Source organism: Vulpes lagopus, chromosome 10 (genome assembly GCF_018345385.1).
Source record: "Vulpes lagopus strain Blue_001 chromosome 10, ASM1834538v1, whole genome shotgun sequence".
NCBI lineage: Eukaryota > Metazoa > Chordata > Mammalia > Carnivora > Canidae > Vulpes > Vulpes lagopus.
The window spans coordinates 101,847,537-101,859,659 of record NC_054833.1 but is presented as its reverse complement, the minus strand read 5'-3'; the positions used below and the strand labels follow the sequence as shown (position 1 = coordinate 101,859,659).

At 44.4% G+C, this 12,123-nt stretch overlaps 1 protein-coding gene across 6 annotated transcripts in view; it reads right to left on the bottom strand.

Moving 5' to 3' along the window:
* Positions 1–12,123, bottom strand: part of TMEM170A (transmembrane protein 170A) — a 46,208-nt gene that overhangs the window by 11,812 nt on the left and 22,273 nt on the right. For 2 of the 6 annotated variants that reach the window (XM_041770588.1, XM_041770591.1), the window contains exon 1: positions 6,175–6,997. The exons of 2 other annotated variants lie outside the window; for them this stretch is intronic. Coding sequence is in view for 2 of the 4 variants with exons in the window: in XM_041770587.1 (XP_041626521.1) it covers positions 7,016–7,148 (133 nt within the window). In the remaining 2 variants the exon portion in view is untranslated. 2 more of the 6 variants (XM_041770587.1, XM_041770586.1) reach the window with 2 other exon arrangements.

Sequence of the window (12,123 nt, the reverse complement as noted above, 5' to 3'; positions counted from 1 at the left end):
GATAATAAGTTTCTGTTATTTAAACCACTCAACATAGGGCATTTTGTTACAGCAGCCTAAGCAGACTAAGACACCAACACTCACTTATTTCCAATCTCCCTGGAGAACAGCATCTGCCCAAGGAGGATTGCTAGGCCACCATCTACATCTCCAGTTTCCTATAAGCTGAAAGGCCTATTTGTAAAGAAGGATGAGCATGGCAGGGCAGCACTTCCCTGAGTTTCTGAGAAGGGGACACACACTGCACCCTCCTACAACCTTGAGCTGCATCCATTAGCTACCTCAGTGCCTACATATTTTATATAGCGTCACTTAAGTCACATTAAATAGAAAAAAAGGCTTTATTATGTTAGATGAGTAGTATAGTTTATAAAACACTTTTCAGATAGATGAGATTATTACGGGACTCTTAATAGCAAAGGCAAACCTCGATCAATAAAACACTTAAAAGAAAACTAAGTGATTTTCCTTTAACCTACTGTACCTTAATTTGCTATTTAATAGCTATTTATTGATCAACATATAGCACTTTTCATTTCTCTGGTTCAACACACTGTCAAAAATCTGTGTCTACATATCTTACAGCGTTTCTTTGTTCACTATTTCAAATCAAGTGCATTATCTTCAGCTTTGCTTACTCTGACAATTAAAGTCACATCACTTCCCCCTTTATGTTGAAGTATAAAGCAGATAAGTTATCTGTAACAAAAAAATTATAACGGGACACCTGGGTGGCTCAGTGGTTGAGCAGCTCAAGTCATGAACCTGGGGTCCTGGGATTGAGTCCTGCATCAGGCTCCCCATAGGGAGCCTGCTTCTCCCTCTGCCTATGTCTCTGCCTCTGTGTGTCTCCCATGAATAAAGAAATAAAATCTTCAAAAAAAATTTATAAGGGGAAATCAGATTAAGCACTAGTGACAGAATGGGCTCCAAAGATGTCCACACTCATCCCCAGAGCCTGTGCGTAGGTGGCAAAGGCAGTTTGCGAGTGTGATTAGATTTAGGGGTCCTGGAACAAGTGAGTGGCCTTGCTTCTCTGAGTAGGGCTAACGTAATGACAAGGATGCTTGCAGGAGGGAGGCAGAAGGGTCAGAGAGATTTGAAGATGCTCTGCTGCTGGCTTTAAAGACAAGGGGAGGGGCTGTGAGCCAAGGAGTACAGGCAACTTCCCACAGCTAGACAAGGGATGGAAACCAATTCTTCCAAGAGCCTTCAGAAGGAAAGCAGAACTGCTGACCCGTTTGGGATTTCTGACCTCCAGGACTCTAAGATGATAAATCTGTGTTGTTTTCAGCCACTGAACTGTGGTAAGATGTTACAGGAGCAACAGCAAACTAATACAAGCACTAAGAGTCAATTCATTTGACAATCAAGTATTTACTGAGCCCACCACATAGGATTCAGGCCCATCAATGAAATAAGACAAGACACAAGATGTGCCCACAAGGGGCTTATTATCTTTAAGAATCTGTTTTTCAGGAAGACATTTCAGTTAGATAAGCTACATAGGTTGCAGATTCTTCTAGGTGAGTTCTGTATTCTCAAAGGGGGTTAGCAATGGCTGGCTCCCCTGACCCTCTTACTTCCACAGCAGAGTCATCCAATTTCCAAGCAAGGCCTCAAGACCAACCTGGCCCCGATTAATAGCAGTGGAAGAAGCCTAAGCCAAGTGGGCAGGGTGAGGCTCAGCACTCAGCTATCCTTTTAGCTGGTCCCACTCTATTTTATGCTCCAGGTCAAACAACCATACGAACACAGTCAGCTCCTCTGAAGCCACGGTTCTAAGTAGACCACATCAGTCCTCCCAGGAACTGTAGTCCTACCTGGTCCTCAACTCAATGCTGAACTGCCTTGATACTAACTGCCCACCAGCCTACATCTCTCCATGCCACTCACTGTGAGACCCCTCCCTTACTGAACCCCCTACCTACCAGGGGGTCCATCTGTTCTCTTGCAAAATAATAAGAAATATATATATAGTTTTCTGCCCTAGTTCCTGACACAGGAACCTAAAACCCTTAAAATAGTGGTGCTGGGGGGCACCTGGGCAGTTCAGCCAGTTAAACATTAGGTCATGATCTCAGGGTCGTGAGATTGAGCCCCATGTTAGGCCCCACGCTCAGCAGGATTCTGCTTAAGTCCCATTCTTCCTCTGCCCTTCCCCTCACACGCACACATGCTTTCTAAAATAAATCTTTAAAAAAAAAATGTAGCACTAGAAAAATCTTTTGTTCTAATGTTTAGTCTTTAACCATGGTTTCTGTTACAGAACTCCTAAAATCCCTTGGAATTTCCAGGCACTTCTTTTGTTCTCAGGACGGAACTCTTTGTGGGCTGCAAGGTGGTCACCAGAAAAAAATAGGTATTATAAGCATGGAAATTTCAGGCCCACCCTCCATTCTCTAAAAAGGGGAGAAGGGCTGGAAGTAGATTTAATAATCAATCCTGGGTACACGATGAAGCCTCCATAAAATTCCAAAAGCACGGGATTCAGAGAACTTCCAGGTTCAGAGAATACACCTATGTGCAGGAGGGTGGCAGTCTCCCAACTGCACAGGGACAGAAGGTCCTTTGTTCAGAATCCCCTATGAACCTCACCCTACATATCTCTTTATCCGATGTTCATTTATATCCTTTAATATCCTGTGTCCTAAACTGGTGATCTAGCAGCTTTCCTGAGTTGTGTGAGCTGCTCTAGAACTTAACCACGGAAGGGGGTCATAGCAATCTCCGGCTGAGAGCCAGCTGGTCAGAAGCACACAGGAGAATCTGGACTTTTGGCTGGCATGTGAAGTGGGGAAATTGAGCCCTTAACCTGTGGGATCTGGTGCTAACTCCAGGGAGACAGCATACAAACTAAACTGAGCTGCAGGACACCCAACTAGTGTCACAGAACTGCTTGATGTGCAGAAAACCCATATAATTGCTGTCAGAATACTGCGAATGCGAGAATAGTGTAAGAATAAAAGAAAGCAGTGAGTTTTTCCTAGAGACCCTTCCACTCCTAACAGTGATGACCTGCCCACTGGGACTACCCACTGTGGGTTGCCACCTCTTTCCTGACACTACTGAGGGACTGCTTGCTCATCCCTGGTCGTGCCCATCTGGCCTGCCTCACCCCAGGGGTCTCTTGGTCCTAGCCTGGCTAGATCTTGTCTGCCCTGATCTGGCCTTCCAACTATTCTCCACACAAAGCCAGAAAGTCAGTGCTAATGAGGATGAAGTTGATAAAGTATTCTAAAGTTGCTTGTGGTGATGGTTGCAAACTCTGTTGATGCTAAAAAATCGCTGAATTGTACACTTAAAAGAAAAAGTCCATCAGAGCATCCCTCCTCTGCTCAAACCCTCCAGCACGACTACTCTTCGGAATCTGACCTCACCTCCGCCTTCCCACTTTGCCCACACTGTTCCATTCTCCTCAACGGCCTTCTTTATGTTTCCTAAACAAGCTCCTATTCCAGGGCTCTGAACCATGCTCTTCTCCCAATAGCTGTGTGTCTTGTCCCCCTTGTACTTCAGATTTCAGCTCCAATGGCATCATCATAGTGTCCCTGTGACCTTAAGACAGCATTCCACCCCTGACACACAAGACCCACCACTCATTGGCCCAACCGTCTTACACTCACCACTGACTGTTCCTTTCTATTCTTTTAATTTTATTTTCTTTCTATCCCCGTCAGAATGAAAGCTCCTTTGTTTTGTTCCCTACATTTTTACTTGGTACCTGGAGAAGGCAGGCAACAGACCTGAATAAATATTTGTTGAGTGAATGAGTAAATAATTGGTCCAACTGTGACCCATTCTTTTTTGTTTTTTAAACTGTTGACCCATTCTTGACTCTAGCAATGGCACAACCACAACACAAGTAGGTTTAACCATCACATACTTAATGTTCATATTAACAAAATTCATACCTTCAGTGTTAATACCATTCCTGTTAAAAGAAAAGGTCTGCCTTTCTTGGCATTCAGATTTACCAAAAACTGATGACAACAACAAAAGAAATCTGAACAACTTGGAATAAGGAGAGTTAGGCAGAAATCTAAAAGGCTAAATTGCAAGTGCAGGTAAAAAAAAAAAAAAAATCAATTCAAAGCTTCCTGATAGTGACAAACCAGAGCATTCTAGAGCGGTGATTTTACCATAGTGACTTAGCATAAAGTGCAAATAACCTTTTCTGTGAGGCCAAAATAGGAACTATTCCAGATTCAGGTCAATGAATAGAACTCACTGTAAGGAGGCTTTGATGCCTCTAAAAGGATCACACTCTATGTGCCCAGAACATCTATTAGTCCAGTTAAAGATGAGACACAGCAGGGAGGCTATGTGTTTACCCATCACATTCAGATCAACTTGAGGTCAAGGGCTCTGTCTCATGCATGTTTATACCCCCAGCCCAGAGTGTGCACTGGGCCAAATACATACTTCCTGAATGAATAATTCCTAGTGATCGACACCTCCAAATTATACATCCACTGAAGCACCCATAAATCATGTACATATGGCAGTTTCTTATTTTCAGAATAATTTCTGAAAGCAAAACAATTCTCATTGTCATAGCTAATATAATATAATGTTAAAACTACTGTCCCAAATCCACTTATCTCAATCTTAAAAAGGCAACAAAAGCCAGACAGACTAAAGAGAATATTCAGTTTCAAAGAAACCTTGCATATGACTTATCACAAAAGGCTTAAGGTACCCTTTCTGTGGAGATCTGATAAACACCACCTTAACCAAACGATTATTAATAGCATTACTGATACTCACTGATGTTCAATGTTTCCTGATGTAATGCAGTGGGAACTGGGCATCATCTATATAGATAGTATTCTTTTCAGATTTACTTATTTTACAAGCAAGGAAAGGGAAAGAGAGAATCTCAAGGAGACTCCTGAGCACGGAGCCAGCAGGAGGCTCCATCTCACAATCCCAGGACCATGACCTGAGTCAAAATCAACAGTCACCGGCTTAAACGAATGAGCCACCCAAGTGCCCCTTGTATTCTAAACAAAAATGTTTATTTGAATGTAACCATGAAAAAGTAATCAGATAAACTTAGATTATGGGACTGTCTAGGAAATTAACAAAATTTCAAAAATATCAATCTCAAGAAACAAAGATGGAGCAACTGGTCTAGATTCAAGGAGACTAAAAAAGACAATAATTAAATGCAATGTGTAATAGTTGATTAGATCGTTTTTTTTTTTTTAAATAAAAAAGCTATAAAAGACAGTATTCAGACAATTGGAAAATTTAAATAAGGCCTATACATTAGACAGCATTATTATTATTTTTTTTAATTTTAAGTAGGCTCCACAACCAACACGGGGCTTGAACTCACAACCCTAAGAGTCGCATGCTCTATGGATTGAGTCAGCCAGGTGCCCTTAGACACCATTATTTTATTAATGTTAAATTTCTTGGGTGTGATATGGATTTTTTCGCTAAGACAGGAAGTGGACTTGTTGTAAAACATGCTTAAGTATTAGGTGTCAGGCACCATCACTTAATAACTTCTTTTCAAATGGTCTGTAGAAAGCAAAAATGTTTCTTCCTTTGAGATGGCTCTGTAGAAGGTAAAAGTATATACATATACATACACATACGTAATACATGCATATATGCACAGAGATGCAAAAACAATAAAAATATCAATAATGAGTCTAAGTGAAAAATATAGGTTCTTCATTACACTAGGACTTCACTTTTCCAGTATGTTTGGAAATTTCAAAGTAAGAGTTGGGTGGGAAAATAAAACAAAAACAGGCTAATCTGGTCCAGCACTACTTCCGGACTGCATGAACATTTCATTTTTTAGACAGTGTCTCCAGAATGCCCTACATTTCTGTTGTCACTGTCAAATGTGATTTTAGGTTTTGAAACAAAGTTGCCAGATTATCATTTTAGGTATCGTTCCGAACTAACATCTGCCATCTGCCCCAACACGGTTATCACCAGTTGTCCGGGAAAACACTAGGCAGGTAATACACAGTAAGTCCCGGGTGTCCACTGAATGGCGCCTGGCAGTCGCTTCCCAGCGGTGAGAAATCACAGGTGCCTTGTTTATGACCGCAGTCAGTAATCCGATCGTCCCTCCTTTGCGGGTCTCAGGCCCAGTTCTCGAATTGTTTACTAAGTCACGATACCAGTCAGCTTTGCTGGACAACTCACCCTCGCCCTTCCATCGCCACGTCGTGTCTTCTTGCCTTTAAAGTCCAACATCGAACTGTGCCCTCCCCTCAAAGCTTTGATCATTTATCAGCCTTCCCCCAAGTAATTTCTCCTCCTCCTAGCTTTCTGAGCACGCTAGCTTTCCACCTCGTACTATAATCTTGAAAAACCCTTACACCAGGCCCAGCAGAAGCTCCAGTGGGCGTAAGAAGAAGGAAAAGGGATCTGTGTCAAAGATCTCAAACGCACGAGTGGGGGACTCGGCAACAGGTCTCGGAAAGTGATTCCTAGAAAGAGAAGCCGGCGGAGTGGGCGCCTCGGGACGGAGGTGCGAGCGGTCTGCAGACCGCCTGCGGGCGAGACCGCACGCCGAGGGAGGCTGCGCTCGGCCCCTCGGCCCGCCAGACGGTTCGGCGTCCGAGCAGACGGAGCAGCGCGGCCGGCACGCACCACAGGGGCCCAAACAGGAGGGGCGACCGCCTCCGGGGCTCCTTCGGGTCCCAGTGTGACCCGGGGGCGTCTGGAACCTCCAAAAGCAACATCAGTCCGGGCGGTGTCCGAGCTCCCTCCGCTGACCGGCCCCTCGCGGCCGCTCGCTCCGCTCCGGCTCCAGCGCCGCGTCGCAGTGACCCGCCCGCGGTGCCGGCGAGGAAGCGACCGCCGAAGGGCTATCTCCGCCGGCTCTCCACAGAGCGAGCGGGAACCCCCGTCCCCGAGGGTGGGACCGCCCGGCGCAGGGCGCCCCCTCACCCGCCCGCCCCCTGAGGAAGGGGCGCCTCGCGGGCCGGCGGCGGCGCCGAGGCGCGCACTGCGCAAGCGCGGCACGGGGCGGGGCCGGTACCTGGGAAGGAGCAGAGAGAAGTGGAGTTGGGGCACAGGGTCCCGTTGCCCACCCGCGGCACGAGCTTCAGGCTGAGGATCTGCTGCAGGAGCCCGGCCGACCCGCCGCTGCCGCCGCTCGCCTCGTGCTCCATCCCGCCGCCATTCACCGCAGAGAGCCGAGGAGAGCGTCCGAGGTGCTGTCGAGGCTCGCTAGCACTCACGGACTAGAGCGCTCCGCGCCTCCGCCGCCTCAGCGTCACCCTCGAAGGGGGCCCTCTTCCTCCTAGCCCAACGGCGCGACCTAGTGAGGGGCCCTCCCTCCAATCACAGGGCGCCGCAGAGGGCCGGGGGCGGGGCGAGGGTTGTTCCCGCCCCTGACGTTGCGTGCGGCTCTCCGAGACCCGGCACCCGCGGGCTACGCCCCCTACCGGGCAAGTCTCTCCAGTCCATTAGGATGCGCTCTACTCTGCCCTTCTCTGCAGCGCCACCTAGAAGAAAGTGGAGGAATTGCATACCGACCCCAGACCTGACACGTAGATTTGAAATGGATCTGGCGATGAGAACCTGGAGAAGGAGGCTGGAAGACAATACAGCAATACCTTCAGTATTTGGAGGGAAAGTGATTTTTTTGAAAGCTTAGCTTACTTTATTTTTTTTAATTTTTTTTTATTATTTATTTATGATAGTCACAGAGAGAGAGAGAGAGAGAGAGAGGCAGAGACACAGGCAGAGGGAGAAGCAGGCTCCATGCACCGGGAGCCCGACATGGGATTCGATCCCGGGTCTCCAGGATCGCGCCCTGGGCCAAAGGCAGGCGCCAAACCGCTGCGCCACCCAGGGATCCCCTTAGCTTACTTTAAATTAAAAAGCATTGCGTGCAAAATTCATAGTATTTTACATAATATTAATTCAAGAATATTAGCAAGTTATTTATTAGAGTCCCCCGCTTGAAGACTTTGAGAACTAACACCGGTGCCTCAACACCGCAACTGCAATTTTGCATTAACGAAGAAACATATCTAAAACAGCAACAGTAGGGGGATCCCTGGGTGGCTCAGTGGTTTGGCGCCTGTCTTCGGCCCAGGGCGTGATCCTGGAGACCCCGGATCAAGTCCCACATCGGGCTCCATGCATGGAGCCTGCTTCTCCCTCTGCCTGTGTCTCTGCCTCTGTGTCTCTCATGAATAAATAAATAAAATCTTTAAAAATAAATAAATAAATAAACAAAACAGCAACAATAGGCATATAAAAGCCATGAAATATTTAATAATGCTATCTTTGGTACATTTCCCAGACCACCAGAGTGTGTGAGAAATGGAAGAAACCAATTATTTTAGGGTTATATAACAATCAATTGTGTATCACATTAGGAAACATTATTTTGAATTTACAATTCTTTTTTTAAAGATTTTTATTTATTTATTCATGAGAGACCCACACAGAGAGAGAGAGAGAGAGGGGCAGAGACACAGGCAGAGGGAGAAGCAGGCCCCATGCAGGGAGCCCAACGTGCCGGCCTCGATCCCGGGACCCCAGGATTACGCCCTGGGCTGAAGCAAGTGCTGAACCGCTGAGCCACCCAGGGATCCCTGAATTTACAATTCTATCCCCAGTCAAATTCTGAATCGAGAGCCTGGGTGGCTGAGTTGGTTAAGCATCTGCTTTGGCTCAGGTCATGGTCCCATTGTCCTGGGATCAAACCCAGCTTCAGCTCCCTGCTCAGTGGGGAGCCTCCTTTTCCCTCTACTGCTTCCCCTGCTTTGTGTTCTCTTTCTGTCAAATAAATAAAATCCTTTAAAAAAAAAAAAGACTTTTTATACTAGCAGGACTCAGAATATATGTATTTTATATATGCTTTCTAAGAAAGCTGAGTATGTCCTCCAATTAAGTTAGAAAGTGATAATCAAGAAAGGGATAGATGTGCAATACAAGAAATGATGGATTTACTTAGTCTAACTTCTGTGCACAAATTCTAGCAGCCATCTAAGCAGATTAGAACAGAAAGAAGAGTATCCTCAGAAAAAATAGTGGAATTGATTTCAAGCTATGGAAAAAATGGTTAAGCTCAAATTTTTAATGGCAGGGTGAAAAAGGTATCTATTTTTTCTCTTAATGGGAAAAAAACTGAAAGGCAATACGAAGTCCAGGAAAAACACAAGACTGCAAGAAAATTATGAAGCAACTAAGTTTTTTGTTTGCTTGCTTTTTAGAACTCCACAACCTCACTTATTTCACTTATAGTGAGACGCAGAATTATAAAACTTTTAGAAGACAGGGTGCCTGGGTGGCTCAGTCTACATTCCCCTCAGGTCATGATCCCAGAATCCCAGGACTGAGTCCTGTATTAGGCTCCCTGCTCAGCGGGAAGTCTACTTCTCCCTCTACCCCACACCCCCCTTAAGTAAAAATTTTTAGAAGACAATGTTGAATATCATTATGACCTCACAATACTGAAGGTGCTCTTAAGATAGAAAAAGCAAAGATTATAAAGGAAAGACTTTATAAATCTAACTACTTTTAGACTTGTGTTATTCAAGTGTTACTATAAAAACAGCAAAAAGACAAGCCACAAACTGGGTAAAGATATTTGCAAAACATGTAACTGGAATAGGAGTAGTATCCATAAAGCACTATAATCTATATATCTATAAAGCACTCCTAAAACTCAGTAAGAAAAATGATAAAATACCTGAATAGGTACTTCATCAAAGAAAGAATACAATTTGCCAACAAAAATAGGAAAAGATATGTAACCTTATTATTAATCAGCGAAACACAAAATGAAATCACAATGAAATCATTTGTCAACCACTCGATAGCCAAAAATTTTAAAGTCTGAAAATGTCCGTTGTTGGTGAGATTGTAGAGCAATTGGAACTCTAGAGGAGTAAATTGACAACAACCATTTTGGAACAATGTTAAATGAAGATTCTCATGATCCAGCAAATCACTTCCAGGTAAATATCCTATAGCATTTGTAGCAGGAGATTCATACAAGATGGTTCCTAGTAGCATGTAACAGCAAGCAATTAAAAACAAGCCATGTCCATCAAGATGAGAATGGGTAAATGAAACTGTGATATGATTTTCAACAAAATACTATTCAGTAATAGAAATAAATGACTTAAACCTGGGGCTCCTGGGTGGCTCAGTCAGTTAAGTGTTTGTCTTCCACTCAGGTCATGATCCCAGGATCCCAGCTCTGTGTCCAGCTCCCTACTCTACAGGGAGTCTGCTTCTCCCTCCCTCGTTGCCTGCCACTCCTTCTGCTTGTGCTTGCTCTCTATCTCTCTCTCTGTTACATAAATAAATAATCTTTTTAAGAAATGACTTACACTTGCAACCAACATGATGAATCTCATGAATATAAAGGTGTGGGGAAAATCTAAATTGCAGAAGGCCACAGGGAGATTAACTTTTTAAGTTTTATTTTTTAGTTAAGTAATCTCTACACCCAATATGGGGCTTGAACTCACAACCCCCAGATCAAGAGTCCCATGCTATTTTGACCAGCTAGGTGGCACCACAGTGTGATTAATTTAAATCCAGTTAAAAAAACTTGCAGAACTAACAATACACTAATTCATATTAACATAAGCAGTGAAATGATAATGAAATTTTTATTTATTTTTTATTTATTTATTCATGAGAAACACAGAGAGAGAGGCAGAGACACAGGCAGAGGGAGAAGCAGTTTCCATGCAGGAAGCCCGATGTGGGACTCGATTCCAGGACTGCGGGATCATGCCCTGAGCCAAAGGCAGATACTCAACTCCTGAGCCACCCAGGCGTCCCAGATAATGAAATATTTATTTAACTGAGTACTTATTCTATTATTTTAAAAAATATCTGACATATTGCACACATTTTTTAATATTATGTGCGTATTTGTTTGACAAAGGAGTACCACAGAGCAAGAGTGGCCTTGGATGCCCTCTAATTCCAAGTAAAAGCCAAAGTCCTCTCCTCATGAAGGCCTAATAAGTCCTACATGATCTGACTTCCTCTCTCTCTCATTCTCTCGATTTTATTTATTTATTTGAGAGAGAGCACAAGTGGAGGGCAGAGGCAGAGAGGTAGAATCAGACCCCCTGCTGAGCAGGGAACCCAGCCCAGGGCTCCATCCCAGGACCCCAAGATCATGACCTGAGCAGAAGGCAGACCCTTAACCCACTGAGACACCCAGGCACCCCTGACCTCCTCTCTCTTATTACTTTCTCATGTAGCACTCTCCTTTTGGCCCACCACACCAGACCCACCAGCCTCTTGCTGTTCTTTCAATATACCAAATTGTTTCCCTCCTTAGGATTTTTGTATTGCCTTTTTCCTCCTCTGGGACACTCTACCTGTAGCTACCCCTTAATTGACTCACTTCCTTTAATACTTTGCTCAAATATCACTTTTTTTTTAATAAGACCTACCCTGATCACCTGATTAAAAATTGCAACTCATACCCCTATGTACATACATCCCTAATCCCAGTGATTCTTCCCTCCTTTTGCACTGATTTGTGCTTAATTCATAATGTGTGTTGAACAAATGAATGGAGATGTGGAAGATTTGAAGACTGGAATCAGAAGGGCACCAGAACTGTAGGCCAGGACTCCTGGGTGGCTCAGTGGTTGAGCATCTCCCTTCAGCTCAGGGCATGACCCCCGAGTTCCAGGATCAAGTCCTGCATCGAGCTCCCTGTGGAGAGTCTGCCTCTCCCTCTATCTATGCCTATGCCTCTCTCTCTGTGTCTCTCATGAATAAATAAATAAAATCTTAAAAAAAAAAAAAACAAGAACTATAGGGAGTCTTAACCCCAAGTGAGAAAATACTTGATTGGCTGAAGAACCGCCCAACCCAGGAAAATTGAAAGTCCAGTCTGAGGTGGTTGCTTCAGTCTCCATGTAAGGCCAAATCCTCTCATTTCAGCAGACTCTCACATCCTCCTGAGGCTACCAATACTTTTGCTCCAGTTTTTAAAAAAGATTTAAGTTTTTTAGAACAGTTTTAGGTTTATAACATAATTGAGAGAAAGGTACAGTGATGTCCCATACACCTCCTGCCCTCACACTTTCATGGCCTCTCCCATTACCAATATCACTCACTAGAGGGGTACATTTGTTACCAAGGATAAGC